This window comes from Chiloscyllium plagiosum, unplaced genomic scaffold (assembly GCF_037043375.1).
Source record: "Chiloscyllium plagiosum isolate Xiang-an unplaced genomic scaffold, Cpla_swu_hap1 HiC_scaffold_37, whole genome shotgun sequence".
NCBI lineage: Eukaryota > Metazoa > Chordata > Chondrichthyes > Orectolobiformes > Hemiscylliidae > Chiloscyllium > Chiloscyllium plagiosum.
Genome location: NW_028270175.1, coordinates 4416547 through 4434371, shown reverse-complemented (window position 1 = coordinate 4434371; position 17825 = coordinate 4416547). Strand labels below are relative to the sequence as shown.

General features: G+C 40.9%; 2 protein-coding genes across 8 annotated transcripts in view; one reads left to right on the top strand and one right to left on the bottom strand.

Moving 5' to 3' along the window:
• Nucleotides 1–17825, bottom strand: part of LOC148139747 (uncharacterized) — a 126843-nt gene that overhangs the window by 37956 nt on the left and 71062 nt on the right. For 2 of the 3 annotated variants that reach the window (XM_087980254.1, XM_087980255.1), the window contains exon 3: nt 5036–5092. In XM_087980254.1, coding sequence (XP_087836380.1) covers nt 5036–5092 — 57 coding nt within the window. Of the gene's footprint in view, nt 1–259; nt 348–5035; nt 5093–17825 lie in introns of all 3 variants that reach the window. The other variant, XR_015753419.1, reaches the window with a different exon arrangement.
• Nucleotides 1–17825, top strand: part of LOC122540450 (tumor necrosis factor receptor superfamily member 5-like) — a 210596-nt gene that overhangs the window by 133925 nt on the left and 58846 nt on the right. Inside the window, exon 1 of one of the 5 annotated variants that reach the window (XM_087980249.1) lies at nt 10347–10420. The exons of 3 other annotated variants lie outside the window; for them this stretch is intronic. The gene's annotated coding sequence lies outside the window, so the exon portion shown is untranslated. Of the gene's footprint in view, nt 1–10346; nt 10421–17825 lie in introns of those variants that run through there. One more of the 5 variants, XM_087980250.1, reaches the window with a different exon arrangement.

Genomic DNA, 17825 nt, shown 5'->3' with positions numbered 1-17825 from the left:
GCGGTGGAGGAGGCCCAGGACTTGCACGTCCTTGGTGGAGTTGGAGGGGGAGGTGGAGTGGGAGTTGAAGTGGTTGGCAACAGGACAGTGGGTATGTTTGGTGCGTCTGTCCCAGAGATGTTCTCTGAAACATTTCACAAGTTAGTGTCCTGCCTCCCTAATGTAGAGGCGACTGCATCAAGAGCAACAAACACACCTTAACTTTAAAAATCACAAAACACCAGGTTATAGTCCAACAGGTTTATTTGGAAACACTAACTTTTGGAGCGCCGCTACTTCATCAGGCTTTTGCCCGTCATCTGCAGACAGCATCTGCAGTCCTCGCATTTGGCGAAATTGCATCTGTGCTGACAAAATACAAGGGATGCTGTATAAATCTAAAACATTATAGAGAGCTGTGAAAATATTTAATGATTTAACAGCATTAGGATGAAAAAGAGAATGGTAACAGCAAAGAGAGACACTGTTATGTCTGTGCTGGCTGTCATCTAGCTCCACTCTCTATAGTTCTGCAATGATTGTCCCATTGTTTTCTCTCTCCCTGAAATATAATCAATTTTTGACTGTCAAGGTGATGTTAATGGATTAGTAATGCAGAGGTACACTACAAATGTTGTGGGGGTAAGGGTTCACCTGGCAGCTTGTAGAATTTGAATTCAATTAATAAATCCAGAAATAAAAGCTAATCTTAATGATGACCATTGAACTATCATCAATTTTTATAATTAACTATCTGTTTCATTACTAATCTTAACGAAAGAAAGGAATCTACCATTTTTACATTGTCAAGTTTACATATGCGTCCAGGCTCTCAGGAATATGATAGATTCTTAATTGCCTGCTGAAGAGGCCAGGCAAGTCACTCAGTTCAAGGACTTGCCCATGATGCCACATCCCATGAAAGAGTAGTGACAAAAATTTATATTTACTTGAAAGGAACTGAATCAGAAATTAATCTCTTTAATGCTGAGATTAATTTCTGAGGAGAGATGGAGGAAACTGGGACTGTATTCTCGGGATATTTGAAGACTATGGGGTGATCTCATTAAAACTTAGACAATTCAACTTGGTATGACAGGTTGAACTAGGGCACATAATCTCAGGATAAGGGATAGACTATTTAAGAATGAAATGAGGAATTTCTTTACTGAGGGTGGTGAGTCTTTGGAATTGTCCAGCCCAGGGGGATATGAAAGATTGGTCATTAAATATGTTGAGACAGAAATCACTAGACTTCTAAATACTCAAGGCATTAAGAGATACGGAGGTTGTGCAGGAAATTGCCCTTGAGTTAGATGATCAGCCACGAGCTAACTGAATGACAGAACATGCTCTTGGAGCTTAATAGCTCAGTACTGCTCCTATGTTTGTATGGTAAGATCAAAGCTAATATATTTCCCATCACATATTCATGATGTTGGAATATTTTAATCAATACGTTACTACCCTTTTAACTGCAACATGACTTCAATCTCTGATTTTTTAAAAATTTAACAGTTGATACAGTGTTTGTGCAGTAGCATCCACTATATACTTGCCCATTAAGCTACTGAATGTAGGTAGACTTAAGCCAGACATAACCCATTAATATGTAAGTAATTTATTTCCTTGGCGAGTTCAGTTTTATTTAACTTGTAGTTAGCCAAGTGCACCATTGTTTACAGGTTCAATCACTATGCTGTGAATGCAGAGTCACACCTAAGGAGTCAATGGCATAGTTCTGATGTCACTGGACTATTACGAGAATCCCAAAATAATGTTCTGTGGATATGGGTTTGTATCCGACCATGGCAGCTGATGGAATTAGACTTCAGTGAAGATCTGGAATTAAAAAATAGCTGGTCTAATGGTAACCATGCAAACGTTGCCAATTGTTGTAAATACCCTACTGGTTCCCTGATGTCCTTTAGAGTAGGAAATCTGCTATCCTAGCCTGGTCCAGATCCATAGCAAAGTTTTTGACTCTTAAATACCCCGGGCAGACAACTCTGGCCAGTGATGTCCACATGCAATGAAAGAATAAAGGGGAAACAAAATCAACAAAAAAAGCCTTGACAAGTGTGGGCCTCTGGATTGTTTGCCTCATGATATTTCAGTTACGTCACTGCCTCTTCTGAAGGAGAGCAAAACTGCACACCATTTTCTAGTTTCAACAAGGTTTTACACAACTGGAACAACACATCTTAACTCCGGTACCCATATACTCTCAAAATGCCAACATACATTTGCCTTCTTCATTGCTTGCATGCCAGCTTTTGGTACGTTACGACGAAGGACACAAGGATCCTTTGAATGCCCATACTTCCCAATCTGTTACATTTAAGAAACTTTTTGTCTTTCTGTTTTTTTTCTACCAAAGTAGATAACTTGATATTTAATCATACAATGTTCTAGCTGCTACATCCTATTCATTTGGCTTCTCAAAATACTTTGAAGCTTCCTTGTATCTCCCTTAATGCTACTACATTCTGACCCAGCTTTGTAATCAGCAACTTTGGAAATCTTACAGTCATTCCTCACAGAGCCAAATCACTCATCTATGGCTGAATTTTCTGATGATTGGCAATCTCGTACAGATTACCATTCTGGTCTTTTTTTATGAAATAAGGGAGCGGTCGCATTTCTGTCTGGAGTTTCCTTTCAGAGTTCCCACAGAAAGCTGGACTCATACTTCCATTCTGACAGTTCTTTTGTCACACCGAACTGTCTGAAGAAAGCAAACCATGTCCCTTTTTCACAATATTCAGCTGCCATATCCTGAAAATAAAGGGCCCTGACAACCATTTTGACAGTTGCCATGAAACCTTACACAAGGTAAGTATGATAAGGTGTAGATTGGAGAATTGGGTTCCAGTGAAGTATGATGCCAGCTGGGAGTGGCATCAGCTAGAGGTGGGAGACTGCTATGGGTGGAATGCCAAATAAGTGTAGGAAAGTAGGGATAAATGTGTCTTTTTCAGGAAGGCAAGCTGCAACTAATGCAGTACCACATGGATCAGAACTGGGGCCTCAACAGTTTACAGTCCATCTTATTGTTTTGGATGTATGGTGGTTACATTTTCCAATGACACTAAGATGGGTAATAATTAAGAGGAGATGGAGAACCCTGCAGAAGGATATGGACAGAGTAGGGAAAAAAATTGACGGATAGAATTTAATGTAGGAAAATATGAACTTGTCAACTTTGACCAGAAGAATAGATAACAGTATGCTGTTTAAAGGGAGGAGATTGCAGAACTGTGCAATCCGGAGCGATCTATGTTTCCTGGTACACAAATCTCAAAAAGTTAGTTTTCAGGTCCAGCACATGATTAGAAAGACAAGGGCAATTTTGGTGCTTATAACACGGGGTATGGAATATAAGGTAGCAAACTTTTATTGCAGCTATACTGAGCTTTTGTGAGGTAAAATCTGGAAATACTATGTACAGTTTTGGTCTCCCAATTTGAAAAATGATATGATTGCATTAGAAGGAATCAAAGAAAGTTGATTTGATTCATTCCTTGGATGAAATACTTACCTTATGAGAAAAGGCTAAGCAGGTTGGGCCTTTATCTGATGGAGTTTAGACGAATGAGGAAGAAGAATCGAAAATGTAAGGTCCTGAGGAGACGTAACAGAGTGGATTCTGAAAGGACAATTCACCTTGTAGAAGAGGCTAGAATTAGGGATGCAGTTTAAGAAAAAGAGGTTTCATTTTTAAGATGGAGATGAAGAGGATATTTTTCTCTGTAAGCATTATTAGTCTATGATATTCTCTTGCCCTGAAAACTCTGGAGGCTGATTCATTTAAAAATTGACTTCAGGGGAGTCAATGTTTATAGGGGGATACAGGAAAGTGGAGTTCTGTCCATCTGTCTGTAGTCTCTAGTCTAAAGGTTAACTTGCAAGTTGAGTCCGTGATTAAGAAAGCAAATGTAATGTTGTCATTTATCTCCAAGGGTTGGAATATAAAAGCAACGACATGCTTCTGAGACTTTATGAAGCTCTAGTTAGGCCCCATTTGCAATACTGTATCCAGTTTGGGTCCACACTTCAGGAAGGACTTAATGTCACTGGAGTGTGTCTAGCGGAGTTTCATACAGATGATCTCTAGAAAGGTGAGCCTAACATACAATGAACGGCTGAGGATCCTGGGATTGTATTCATTAGAGTTTAGAAGGTTATGGGGAGACCTAATAGAAACTTACAAGATACTGCATGGCTTAGAAAGGGTGGGCGCAGGGAAGTTGGTTCCGTTAGACGGGGAGACTAGGATCCGTGGGCACAGCCTTAGAATTAGAGGGGGTCAATTTAGAACGGAAATGAGGAGACATTTCTTCAGGCAGAGAGTGGTGGGCCTGTGGAATTCATTGCCACAGAGCGCAGTGGAGACCAGGACATTAAATGTCTTCAAGGCAAAGATTGATAAATTCTTGATCTCGCAAGGAATTAAGGGCTATGGGGAGAATGTGGGTAAGTGGAGTTGAAATGCCCATCAGCCATGTTTAAATGGCAGAGTGGAGTCAATGGGTCGAATGGCCTTGCTTTCACTCCGAGGTCTTATGGTCTCTTTAGGATTACAGATCTCTGAAATCTCTGTGCAAATGTTGGGAACTTTAGCATTCCCAATTTTAATCACTCTGGGTTGGTGGTTCGGTTTTCAGGTTTGGAATTTGTTCTTTCAATTTCTTCCCCTCTCTACTATTTTGCCTCCTTTAATATGCTCCTTAACATCTGCCTCTCTTTTTCAAGATTTTGGTTATCTTGGCATAAAACCTCCTTTCATCACTCATTGTCAGATTTTGTTTAATCATGTTTGTAAAGCATGTAAACCTCTGTGAAAACACAGTTTGCTGCAAACCCAGCAATCACCTGTGACACCCATTGGAGGAGGAAGTTCCACAAATATTTCATTGTCAATAATGGGAGAGCCCAGCACAGCAAAGATAAGGCCAAGCCAATTCGATTGACGACCTGATTTCGAGAAACAGTTGGGGGTACTGGATACTGAAAAAGCTACGGGTGCCAAAAATATTGCAATCTAAGTACTTACCATTTGCGTGTGCCCTTGGCCAAGTGAATCCAGTAGAGCTACAACACTGGCATCTACCTAAAAATATGGAAAAAAATCAGATATGTACTGTACACAAAAGCAGAATAAATCCAATCCAGTCAATTACTGTCCCATCAGTCTCCTCTCAATTATTGGCAGGACAGTGCTTTGCTCTGGTACAAAGGAAGATAGATGTAGTTGTTGGAGGGCAGTCTTTTTGGCTGCAGTACATATTTGCAGGAATTCCTGAGGATCGTGTCCTAATCCAGTTATCTTCAATTGCTTCATCAATGACCTTCCTTCTATCATCAAGGCAAAAATGGGGATGCTTGATGATTGTGCAGTGTTGATCACCATTCACAACTCCTCAGATACAGAAACAATCCATGTCAAAATGCAATATGACTGGGTAGTATGGGGCACTGTCCATATCACAGTAGAGGAGGTGTTGAATATATTAGAATGTGTGAATGTGGATAAATCTCCTTGACCTAAGCAGATATATCCAAGATCAATGAGAGGCTAGAGAACAACTTGCAGGGGTCCTGGCTGATATTTTTGCATCATCATTAGCTACGGGTGAGATCCCGGAAGACTGAAGTGCCATTATTCAAGAAGGGCTGCAAAGTAAAGCCTGAGAACTATAGACCAGTAAATTTATCATCTATGGGGGATAAGTTACTCGAAGATTCTGAGGGATAAGGTATACATGCATTTGGAAAAACAGGGTTTGATTTGGAGTAGTCAGCATAGCTTTGTGAGTGGGAGATCATACCTCACAAATGTGTTAGAGTTCTGTGATGAAGTGACCAGAAAGGTTGATGAGGGCAGGGTGGTAGACATAGTCTATATGGATTTCAGTAGGTCCTTTGATAAGGTTCCACCTGGTAGGCTGCTCTGGAAGGTAAGACCGTATGGAATCCAGAGGGAACTGGCAAATTGGATACACAATTGGCTTGATGGTAGGAAGCAGAGGATAATAGTGGAAGGATGCCTGTGACAAGTGGAGTGCTTCCGGGGTCGGTGCTGGGCCCATCATTGTTTGTTATCTGTATCAGTGATTTGGATGAGAATGTACAAAGCATGATTAGTCAGTTTGCTGATGACACTGAAATAGGCGGGATCACGGACAGTGTGAAAGGTTCTCAGAAATTGCAGCTGGAACAAGAACTGCCAGAAGGAGTTTAATATAGAGAAGTGTGAGGCCTTGTGTTTTGGAAAGTCAAATCAAGGTAGGAGTTTCATGGTGAATGGTAGGGTCTTAAGGAGTGTAGTGGAACAGAGGGACCTTGGATTTCTTGTGCATGGTTCTCTGAAAATGGAGTACCAGGTAGACAGGGCAATAAAGAAGGCTTTTGGCACACTGGCCTTCATCACTCTTGGCATTGAGTATAGAAGTTGGGAAGTTATGCTGCATTTGTACAGGATGTTGGTGAGGCCACGCTTGTAGTATTGCATTCAGTTTTGGACACCTCCATTATAGGAAGGATGTTATTAAACTGGCAAGTGTGCAGAAGAAATTTACAAGAATGTTCCGTGGACTCAATGGTCTGAGTTATAGGGAGAGGTTGGACAAGCTAGTGCTTTTTTTCTTCAGAGCGTTGGAGACTGAGGGGTACCTCAGACTGAGTGTGTACTCTCTCTGAGTGAATACATTCAGTTTTTTCCCCCAGGGTTGAGGAATCAAGGACTATATCAGTTTAAGGTTGGAGGGGAAAGAATAAAAGGGAACCCGAGGGGCACAGAGGGTGGTACGCATATGGAATGAGCTGCCTGTGGAAGTGGTTGAGGCAGGTACATTAACAACATCTAAAAGGCATTTGAACAAATTAAAAATACATAGACCAATTTGGGCCAAAGTGCCTGTCTCTGTGCTGGAGGACTCTGATTCTAAGTGGCAATTAACATTCGGGCCACACAAGTGCCAGGCAATGACTCTCTCCAGTAAGAGAATCTAACGATAGCCTCTTGACATTCAATGGATTCACCATCACTGAATACCCAACTTTCAGCATCCCGGGTATTACCACTGATCAGAAACTCAACTGAACTAGTCATGTAGCCAATATATTTATATAAATATATTGGCTACAAGTGCAGATCAGAAGCTTGGAATGCTGCAGCAAGTAACTGGCCTCCTGACTCCCCATAGCCTGTCCACCATCTACAAGGCATACATCAAGAGTGTGATGGAATACTCCCCACATATCTGGATGAGTGTAGATCCAACAAGGAATAAATATTGACCAGCTTACCAGGAGAAGCGAGTAGCGCAGTGGGATTTTTTAATATCAATATAGAATAGACAGAACAGAAGGGATTTGGCTTTGACCTTTGTTTGAAAACTGGTACCTCTATCAGTGCAGCGATTACACTGCTGGGCCTGACTAGATTATGTGCTCAACTCGTGGAATTTAATCAAATGGCCTCTGACTGAAAGGGAAAAGCCAAAGTTCATATCTTGAAAAGCAGTACAAAGAAACCGTATTCTGTGATGACTGCGTAATCTCCACTTTCAAAATATTTCCATTATCTACAAGATCCGGAACTGGAGTGTGACAGAATACCCACTCACATGAATGGATGAAGCTAAAATAATATTTCAGAGTATAGGAGTCAGGAAGTCATGTTGCGGCTGTATAGCACATTAGTTAGGCCACTTTTGAAATATCGTGTGCAATTCTGGTTTCCCTTCTATAGGAAGTTGTGAAATTTGAAGGGGTTCTGAAAAGATTTTATTGGATGTTGCCAGGGTTAGAGGGCTTGAGCGAGAGGAAGAGGCTGAATAGATTGGGGCTGTTTTCCCAGGAGTGTCAGAGACTGAGGGGTGACCTTATAGAGATTCATAAAATCATGATGGTCATTGATAGGGTAAATAAACAAGGTCTTTTCCCTGGGGTGGGGGAGTCCAGAACTAGAGGGCAAAGGTTTAGGATGAAAGGGGAAAGATTTAAAAGGGACCTAAGGGGCAACCTTTTCACGCAGAAGGTGGTGTGAAAATGGAATGAGCTGCCAGACGAAGTGGTGGTGGCTGATACAATTACAACATTTAAAAGGCATCAAATTTGGTATATGAATAGGGCCAATTTAGAGGGATATGGACCAAGTGCTGGCAAATGGGACTAGGTTAATTTTGGTTATCTGGTCAGCATGGACAAGTTGGACTGAAGGGTCTGTTTCTCTAGGACACTATAAGTCAGCTCTGTCCAGGACAACAAGCTTGCCTGGTTAGTGCTCGTGTTACTGGAATCAATGTAATCCCTCCACTACAGACTCTCCTTGACTGCAGGATGTATAATATATAACATATCAGATGCAGTACAGCAACATTGTGAGTTTACTCGAACAAGACCTCCCTACCCTGCAACCTCTATCACTGGAATGGACAAGTACAACAAAGTTGTGGATATCGCATCACTTCAGCTTCAAGTATTAATGCCATCCTGATTTGAACATATGTTTCCTTTCCATAATTGATTCTCAGTCATTATCTAGATTAACACAATTTATGAACTATCACTATATGGAATGCAGCAATTCAAGCAGGAGATCCGGGCGTCATGTAAGAAAAACTTGGACTGCTCTTGTGGCCTAGTTTGCATGATGTGAGAGGTCATGGTCAATGTAGTTAATGTGCTTGGAGAGCAGAGTGGAATTGTTTTACCCCTTAATTTTGGTGGATATTTTGTTTTCTGGAATGGTCATGAGATCTAGAAGGCAGGGAGATTCTGGACTTGATATAGACAGCATCAGTACTGTATGGAAATGTGCTGGTTAATCCTTTCCTGTCTAACATTTTGTGTGTTGATTTTATTAGGGTTAAATTCTGATTTCTTTTTTATTTATTTCAGAAACTGGATTTTTTTAATTGAAGAACTGGCCACGATTAGACATAAAGTTATTATATTTTGTAAAGTATTACTGCTTTACACTTAGAAGAAAGGACTGCTAACAGAGAATTATACAAGCCTGAGTATTTTTATTTTACAGGCCTCTGTACATGATTGAGGAACGGAGCTGTTTTGGTATGCTCTATGGTCGTTGAGAATGGTAGTGGAAAGACCATGAGGCAGTTGTCAAGTGTTATTGAGATGAAAGTAAGGGGGTACAAATCGACCATAAAATGCCCATCACGGCTTAAATAAAGTTGGGAAGGATTCAGAAACTATGCAAGTTATGTGGGCAGGCTGCTCAATTCTACAGGCAATTAGTGAGTATCCAATTCTTCAAATATTGTCAAGGATTAGCAGATGAATTTTACAGCCCCTCCAAGCCCCCAGGCAGTGGTATTTCAAGGGGGCTTGTGAAATAAAACATACTTATCGTATTTTTGCCCACTTCCAACCTGTCTCTCATATTATAGTGAGCACATAATTTGACAGATGGCTGGCCTGCCCCCTGGCCATGTGGACTGCAGTAAGCCAATGGGGAGCCTCATTCTAGTTCCATCGCAATTTTTCGTCTGACTCAGGAAGATGAGGCAAAGGAAGAGTCTAACAGCTTTGATTGTACAGGCTGGTGTTAGGCAGGTGTTGGAGCTCTCCCCTTGCTGCAGATGCACTGGTCCCCAGGTGAGGGGGGTGGGGGCGGGAGGCAAACCACCCTGCAGCTCTGTTTTATTGCTCTGAAAATCATCCTCCAATGCTCTGATCAACAAAGGAAAGCATACTATGCACCTCCTTCACTCTCCTATCTACCAGCACCTCTGCTTTCAAGGAGCTATGAACCTGCACTCCAAGGTCTCTTTGTTCAGCAGTACTTCCCAGGATCTTACCATTAAGTGTACCTGTCCTGCTCTGATTTGCTTTTCCAAAATGCAACAGCTCGCATTTATCTAAATTAAACATCATCTGCCACGGCTGAGCCCATTGGCCCAACTGATCAAGATCCCATCGTACTGAGAGTTAACCTTCTTCGATGTCCACTACACCTCCACTTTTGGTGTCATCTGCATACTTACTAAAGAGACCTCCTATGCTAACATCTGAATCATTTATATAAATGATGAAAAGTAGTGCACCCAGCACAGATCCTTGTGGCGGACTCAGCTGGATCCTTTAGCTGACCTTGCATTTATATTGTTTTTAGCTTTGTAAAACGAACTAAGCCATTTGACATAAATGTTATGAAACATATTTTCAGACTTCAAATATTTTGCTCGGTAGGATAAACTGGCTAAAAATATCAAAAACCATTGTCAAAGCAGTAAAATGAATACAGAGTGAGAGAGTAAAAGTCGGGGAAGCAATTTTTAATGAGCTGAATGGCTGTTCTTGCAACAGATTTTCTTTTTCTTATTTTCTTGCAACAGATATCAAAACTCCTGATTTGAACATGGAAAGGTGTGAATCAGGTTCCAGCAGTTGCTCCTAAACAGAGGATTAAGTAAGTACTTCCAAAGAATCCAAAACAAACGTTGATATACTGCACTGAAACAAATAACTGCAGATGCTGGAGATCTGAAACAAAAACAGAAATTACTGGAGAAACTCAGCAAGTTTAGCAGCAGCGATGAGAGAAACAAAAGCAATGCTTTAAGTCCAATGAAACTTCTTCCAAACTGAAGAAGAGTCATTGGATTTGAAAAGATGACTCTTGATTTTCTTTCAGCTGGCCTGACAGCATTTATGGAGAGAGAAATCGGAGTTCCTAGTTTTTGAGTGTACTAGATGGCTTTTTAGTGACAATCGGCAATGTTTACATGGTCATTCTAGATTCTGCCATGACAGGATTTGAACCCATGTCCTTAGACTATTAACCTTGAATTCTAAATCGGAAAGCCTGCTAAACAGGTATTGAGAGATACTGGAGCAAGTAAGTCTCTGATGTTGGCTGACGATGCTACTTGTCTTCAGAGGGGTTGGTGAAGGAGCAAATATTGGAAGTTATGAATCAGTCTCATTTATATAGAGTTGGATTAAAGATTGACTTTATAAAAGTGATAGTTTATTTGTAATGGAACAAGTTCTTATGGGGGGAATTGATTTTATTCTGGAAAATGATCTGGCTGATTCAAAAGTATTAGCTTCACCAAGAGTGGTAGAGGTAAATGAGCCTGAAATCTTAACTTCCTGGACTGCTTCCTGATTTTGTCCTGACTGGATCACCGGTTCATTATCTAAACAAGAAGGAAAGGTGTCTATGAGACAGGAAGATATAGTAATCTGGAAATTCAGTTACTGGATTTAATTTTGAAAAATGTAACTACAAAAGATGAAGGCCGAAAAGAAAATGGTATGTTTAGTTCATCTTCTTGAATAGAAATGTAAGAAACATATTTATGATTGAAAGTGTTACAAATTGTGACAAAGCAGCCTGCTCAGAAACTCAATAAAAAACAATACCGGAGTGTTATTATTTGAAGAAAAAAATCTTAATGAGAAAAGTGAGACCACCTCAAATACGAGTCAATGAGGAATGGTCAGTGGTCAGATGACAGTTCTATTTGAGTATTATAGTGAAATTTGGAACACAAAATTATAATTGCGGCTGATGTAGGTATCAGGAAAGTACAAAATAAAACATTAAAGCATTTATTTTGAGCAGGATTACATAAAGATACAGTCAAATTTTGCCAGACATGCCATAATGCCTTTTTACTGCAAGATGAGGATTGAGTAGCCTGTTCATATTTTATTTTGGAAAACATGGACTGTGAATATGAACAAAAAGATTCAGCTGTTGAAAAAGAGACAGCGTCTTGAATTGGATCTACAATATTTTGACCAAAGCATCACCAATAATATGGATGAAACTGAGTCTATATGAACCACACTCCTTTGATTTTCTTTAATCTTCGAGTAAAGAATTTACAATTGTTTAGATGGAGTTTGATTCTCCAATCATATAGTTTGAAAATTATTCATGTGCTTGGGGGAAAGAAAAAGCATTACTACGAATGCTTTATAGAGTGTGGACAAGTAAGAGACTGTGTAATATTTGTAATCCAGGCTTTTGTTAAGGTGAGGGAAGAAATTACAGCAGCTCTAAGTGAAGGTTTTAATTCCTGTCTGGCCACAAGGATGCTATTGCTGAAAAGGGAGCGCAATGCACTTTTGCCAGACTGATTCCTGGGATATTGGGACTGATGTATAAGGAGAGGTTAAACTGGTTGGGGTTATATTTGTCAGAGGCACAGGTTTATATCCCACATTGGCTGAGGTCATCATGAAGATCCTGTGTTCTCAACATTAGCTCTTGCCTGAAGTGTGGTGACTCTCAAGTTAAACTACCATCAGTCATCTCACTGGAATGAGAGCGCAGCCCTGTGGGAATGTGGTCACTTTTCATCTAAATAGGTGTGTGACAGTTCCAGAAAGAAGCATCTGCTGGTACAAGCTAAAAGTTGAAGTCCTAAGTGGCATAAGCCTACTGAAGTATTAGATTCTACATTCTGGTGTGAATATAATATGTGATGTTCTGTGTACTGTGCGGGGGATGTTTTGGGTACTCTCAATACTTCAACCACACCCCCTCGTTCCCTGGCCAACATCTCTGTCTCTGGTATGCTGTAGTGCTCAAGTGAAGCTCAGCACAAGCTTGAAGTACACCTCACTTTCCGTTTGGGAACTCTACAGCCTTCTAAACTGAATATAGAGTTCAACAACTTTAGGGCCTGATCTGTCCCATGTCCTTCCCTCTATTCCCATACACCAAGCCTTATCACATCATCTGTTATTACACACAACCCACTGGTAGCCAATAATCCACATTCATAGCTGTTCACCCTCCCAGCCTGATCATTATCCTTTCCTTCATTTGTCCAACTGTTGAAACATAGGATCCCTACAGTGTGGAAATGGGCCATTTGGCCCAACAAGTCCACACCGACCCTCCAAAGAGTGTCCATCCAGACTTGTTCCCTGATCCTATTACTCTACATTTCCCCTGACTAATGCACCTAACCTTCACATCCGTGAACACTGGTCAATTTAGCTTGGTCAGTTCACCTAACCTGTACATCTTTGGACTGTGGAAAGAAAATGGAGCACCCGGAGGAAACCCACACAGACATGGGGAGAATGTGTAAACTCCAAACAGATTGAGGCTGGAATTGAACCTGGATCCCTAGTGCAGTTAGGCAGCAGCGCTAACCACTGAGCCATCGTGCAGCCATTCTTCTCTCTCTGGGCTCTATTTCCACCTATTGTTTACTCCTTTCGCCCTCTCTGCACCCTATCTTCTGCCTAAAAACCAATATTTTCCTTGCTACCATCAGTTCTGAGGAAAGGTCATTGGGCCTGAAATGTTAACTCTGATTTCTCTCTGCAGGTGCTACCAAACCTGCTGAGCTGTTCCAGCAATTTCTGTTTTTTTTTTATTCCTAATTTCCAGCATCTGCCGTTATTTCTGTTTTTATTTACTATAGAAATGCTGTTTTGTATCTTTTCAATGTATAAAGAACTGGTTTTGGCGTTATTGGGATTATACTGTTACTGTAGGTTTAAAAATCTTTGCATTTGTTTTGTAAGCAGATACAATAGGGCAATCCAGACTATCTTCCATTTCCTTTGTTAATAAATTTCTGCTTTAGTGTTAAATCAAAATCTGCACACTGCATACGTTTCAGTGAGACAGCACGTTGTTAGAAACAAAACAAACAAGAAGGTGGTCTATCAAGCCATTTCCTGTCCTGAATCTGATTTATCCAGTAGTAACTTCAGCTGGATCATAACAATATTCCATCCTGATTTATCAATGTAGCATTCAATGCATTTCATTGATGAATTCTCACAATATTTTCATAAGAAAAAGGCCTTATCTGTCACCTGACCAAGAGCGACGGTTTCTGCCACCACGATACCATTTATTACTTTCCAGATCCCTTTAGATCCCAAGTTCCACAAGAAAAATCATAAGCTGTCATCCACTTAAGAACCCATCAGAAATTTGCAAAGGACAAGTCACTAAAACACCGAGCGTCATGTTCCTGACATCTTCCAATGATGGAAATTTCAAAGTGCGGTGTTTCATCTGAATAATATCCTCCTCCTTGGAAATTTTCATAGCTGTACGTAGTTCTAATACTTTAAAATTGGATTTTGGCCTTGTTTGGTATCCAGCCAATTCAGCTGTTTAATTAGTCTTTGTAATTTTTGCATTTCAGTTTTGGAAGGTGCGGCATCTTTTTGAGGCCCTCCTTTGACAATGCTTGGCCCATTCTGCCGGCTTTCCTCTACAATGTGCTTGGAAGTTCAAAACGCCTGACTTCCTATTTTAAATTTTGCTTTAAGCCCATTTATTGACAATGTTTTCAAATGTGTTATGCCCACTCCACAAAAATAATCTGCTTGCTTCATAAAGATGCCTGAAAGCTGCCTCTGATGCACCAGGAAAAGATGGCAGTGTCTAATTTTAACTGAAGACAACACAATTTTAATATGACTGACTGACCTGATTTATTGTCATGTGTACCAAAGTACAGTGAAAAGCTTTGTTCACAAGCAGTACGGCAGATCATAGTAAGTAAGGATGTACATATTAGAAAGATGTAGACATATGGGTTACATTGCACAGGGTTAGGAGAAAATGAGGATTGCAGATGCTGGAGAGTCAACAGTTGAAATGTGTGGCACCGAAAAAGCACAGCAGGTCAGGTAGCATTTGAGGAGCAGGAGAGTCAACGTTTTGGCCATAAGCACTTCATCAGGAATGCACTAGGCGAGAGCAATGTTAGCGTGGTCGGCATTATTTGAGGCGACAGAATCCATTCATCAGTCTAATAACGGCTGGGAAGAAGCTGTTCATGAACCTGCTGGTGCGTGTGTGCAGGCTTCCATATTCTGCCTGACAAGAGGTTGTAGGAGATCATCACTGGGGTGTGATAGGCTACCAACATCATCAAGAACCTTTCTGTGGTAGCAAGCCGTGTAAATGGAGTCCATGGTTGGAAAGTTGGCTTCCGTGATGGTCTGGGCTGTGCATATAACTTCCTACAGTTTGTTCCGGTCCTGGGCAGAGCAATTGCCATATTAGGCTGTTATACACCCAGACAGTGTGCTTTCCATGATGCATCTGTAGAGGTTGGTAAGGGCCCTTTTATAAGCATGCCAAATTTCCTGAGCTGCCTGAGGAAGAAGAGGCATTATTAGACCAGGAAGATCTTACTGAAAAGCACCAAACTCAGATGCATCATAGAGGTCATATTCACACTTATTTAGTTTCCAAAGTATCCCTATTGCATTTGGTGCCTTTTTGTTTCAAAATCAAAAAAATCACTTGCCTCTATGGCTGATCTCCCTTGCAGAAATGTAGCTTTAATTTTTAGCATTTATTGCTTTAAAAAACCTTCCAAACTTTCCTTTTCCTGTCGTCAATGAATCTATTCATATTTTGATCCACCAATATTTTCTTCAAAATCTTGTGCTACTCCCCTTGCTTTGGTCTTATTGGTCCCATTAAGGGGCACATTTTCTGTGATATCCACCTATATGATAGGGCTAATTATACTCAATCCGATCCTCTGTGTACTGTCACGACTCACTGAGGTAGGACGCTGGAAATCAAGCCCCACTATTCGTGCAACAGTCACAAAAGTTAAAGATTTTAAAAGGTATGCAACATTTTGCAATTTATTGTCTTCTTGACTCAGGTTGACAGGAAGCATGGACCAGGTTTCTGTATCTAACAGGAATGACTATTCATAAGAATTAGTAGTCATACAGTTGTTCAGCAGGGAAACAGGCCTTTCCCTCCAACTTGTCCATGCTGACTCGATAACCTAAATTGTTCCAGTCCTGTTTGCCAGCGTTTGGCCTATGTCCCTCTTAAACCCTTCCTTTTCATGTACTCATCCAGATGCCTTTTAAATATTGTAATTGTACCAGCCTCCAGACTTCCTCTGACAGCTCATTCCATATAGGACAGTATCCTCTGCATGAAAACGTTGCCCCTTAGGTCCCTTTTAAATCCTTCCCTTCTCACCATCTAGCTTTGGACTCCCCTACCCTGGGAAAGTGGCTATTCACCCTATCCATGCCCCTCATGATTTTATAAACCTGTATAAGGTCACCCCTCAGCCTCTGATGCTCCAGGGGAAATAGCCCCAGCCTATTCAGTCTCTCCCTTTTAATACAAACCTTCCAATCCACATTCAAGGAACAATGAGCCTGCTGGCCAAGGTCTCTTTGTTCAGCAACATTTCCCCAGAACCCTACTATTAAGTGTATAATTCCTGTCCTGATTTGTCTTCCCAAAATGATCACTTGTCTGAATCTTGTTCTCGGCCCCAAGCTGTTTAGCTACCCAAGAACCAATCACATTTCCTTTAGGTAAGCAGAAGGCCTTTGTTATCAATAACTGGGCACCAGTCCGCAAATTAATCAGCTTATTGCCAGTTATCTAAATACAATCCCTTGGCACCAGTTTGTCCGTGACCACATTTTAATCCATAGTTGTGCTGACAATATTCACAATTAAATTCAAGTTATTTGCTTTCAAACCATGCAGCAACCATTTCAGTCCTTGATCTTAAAATATGTATTTTCTCATTTCAGTAAAGAATAGAGAAAAATAAGAAGTACACCCCAAATTCTCTCCAGCTTTGTATTTCTTGTTGTTTGGAATCCTTTACTTGTCTTCTGATTTGTCCATGGCCACTGCGTCTTCCCAATCATATTGACTTCTGCCCCTACTGGCATCCCTGCTTTGTACTATATTTCTTGTCTTTATTAAAGCTGCACCTTTTCTCTTGCCTTCTATCTCTTTCCAGATTGCTCCTATTTAACCTTCCCTCTCCTATTATTAGGATTTATTTGTATGGTGGTGATCTCTTTCCAAGAGCATGTTCGTTCCCGGACCCACTGTTTCAGCTTATTGCATTCACTTGCCTTCTATCTTTGTACTTCATGTTTCCAATCCATGGGCCTAATCTCCTGACCCTCATCCGACATATTCATCTAGCTTTTGTATTTTCCAGTGGCCTGCTCTGTTCTATTGAGAGTTGCATTTCTCCATTGACTAGCCCCTTCTGGTAAATATTTGACTTTAGTATTCACTTTTGACAGTTGTCCTTTGGAACCAATGGCCTCATACTGACCATTGGATCTGATCAGTCCATCATCAGACAAACTGCCAATTGCAGTGATTTGATCGTCATAACTCTGCAATGTTTTCATGCTCCACATTATTTCCCATAATTCCTTCAGAATCTGCACTAGTCTCTAGCTGATTAGAAAGTCTGCCTTTTTGCAAAAGATTTCAAAGGCCACAATGAATTCCTCCATACTACTTTCACATCTCATTTGGACTATAAGATGCAGGAGCATAATTAGGCTATTCAGCCCATCAAGTCTGTTTCACCATTTGATCGTGACTGATGTGTTTACCAACTCCAATCTCCTGCCTTCTCCCTGCATCTTGGATTCCCTTACTAACCAAGAACCCAACTATCTCTGTCTTAAATGCATTCAATGACTTGGCATCCACAGCCCTCTGTGGCAAGATTTCCACAGCTTCACCACCCACTGGGCAGAAGAAATCCCTCTTCATCTCAGGTCTGAAGAGTCGTTTCTTCACACTGTGGCTGTGCCTTGGGGTCCTCGCCCCTCCTACTAGTGGAAACATTTTCTCCACCTCCACTCTACTCAGACTTCCCAGTATTCTGTAAGTTTTAATCGGAAGCCCCTCAGCCGTCCAAAGGCCATCGAGTACAGAACCAGTGTCCTCAACAGCTCCTTTTATGACATGCCTTTCATCCCTGACATCATCCTCATAAACCTCCTCTGGACCCTTCTAATGCCAGCACGTTCTCCTTTCGATACTAGACCAAAAACCACTCTCAATATTCTAC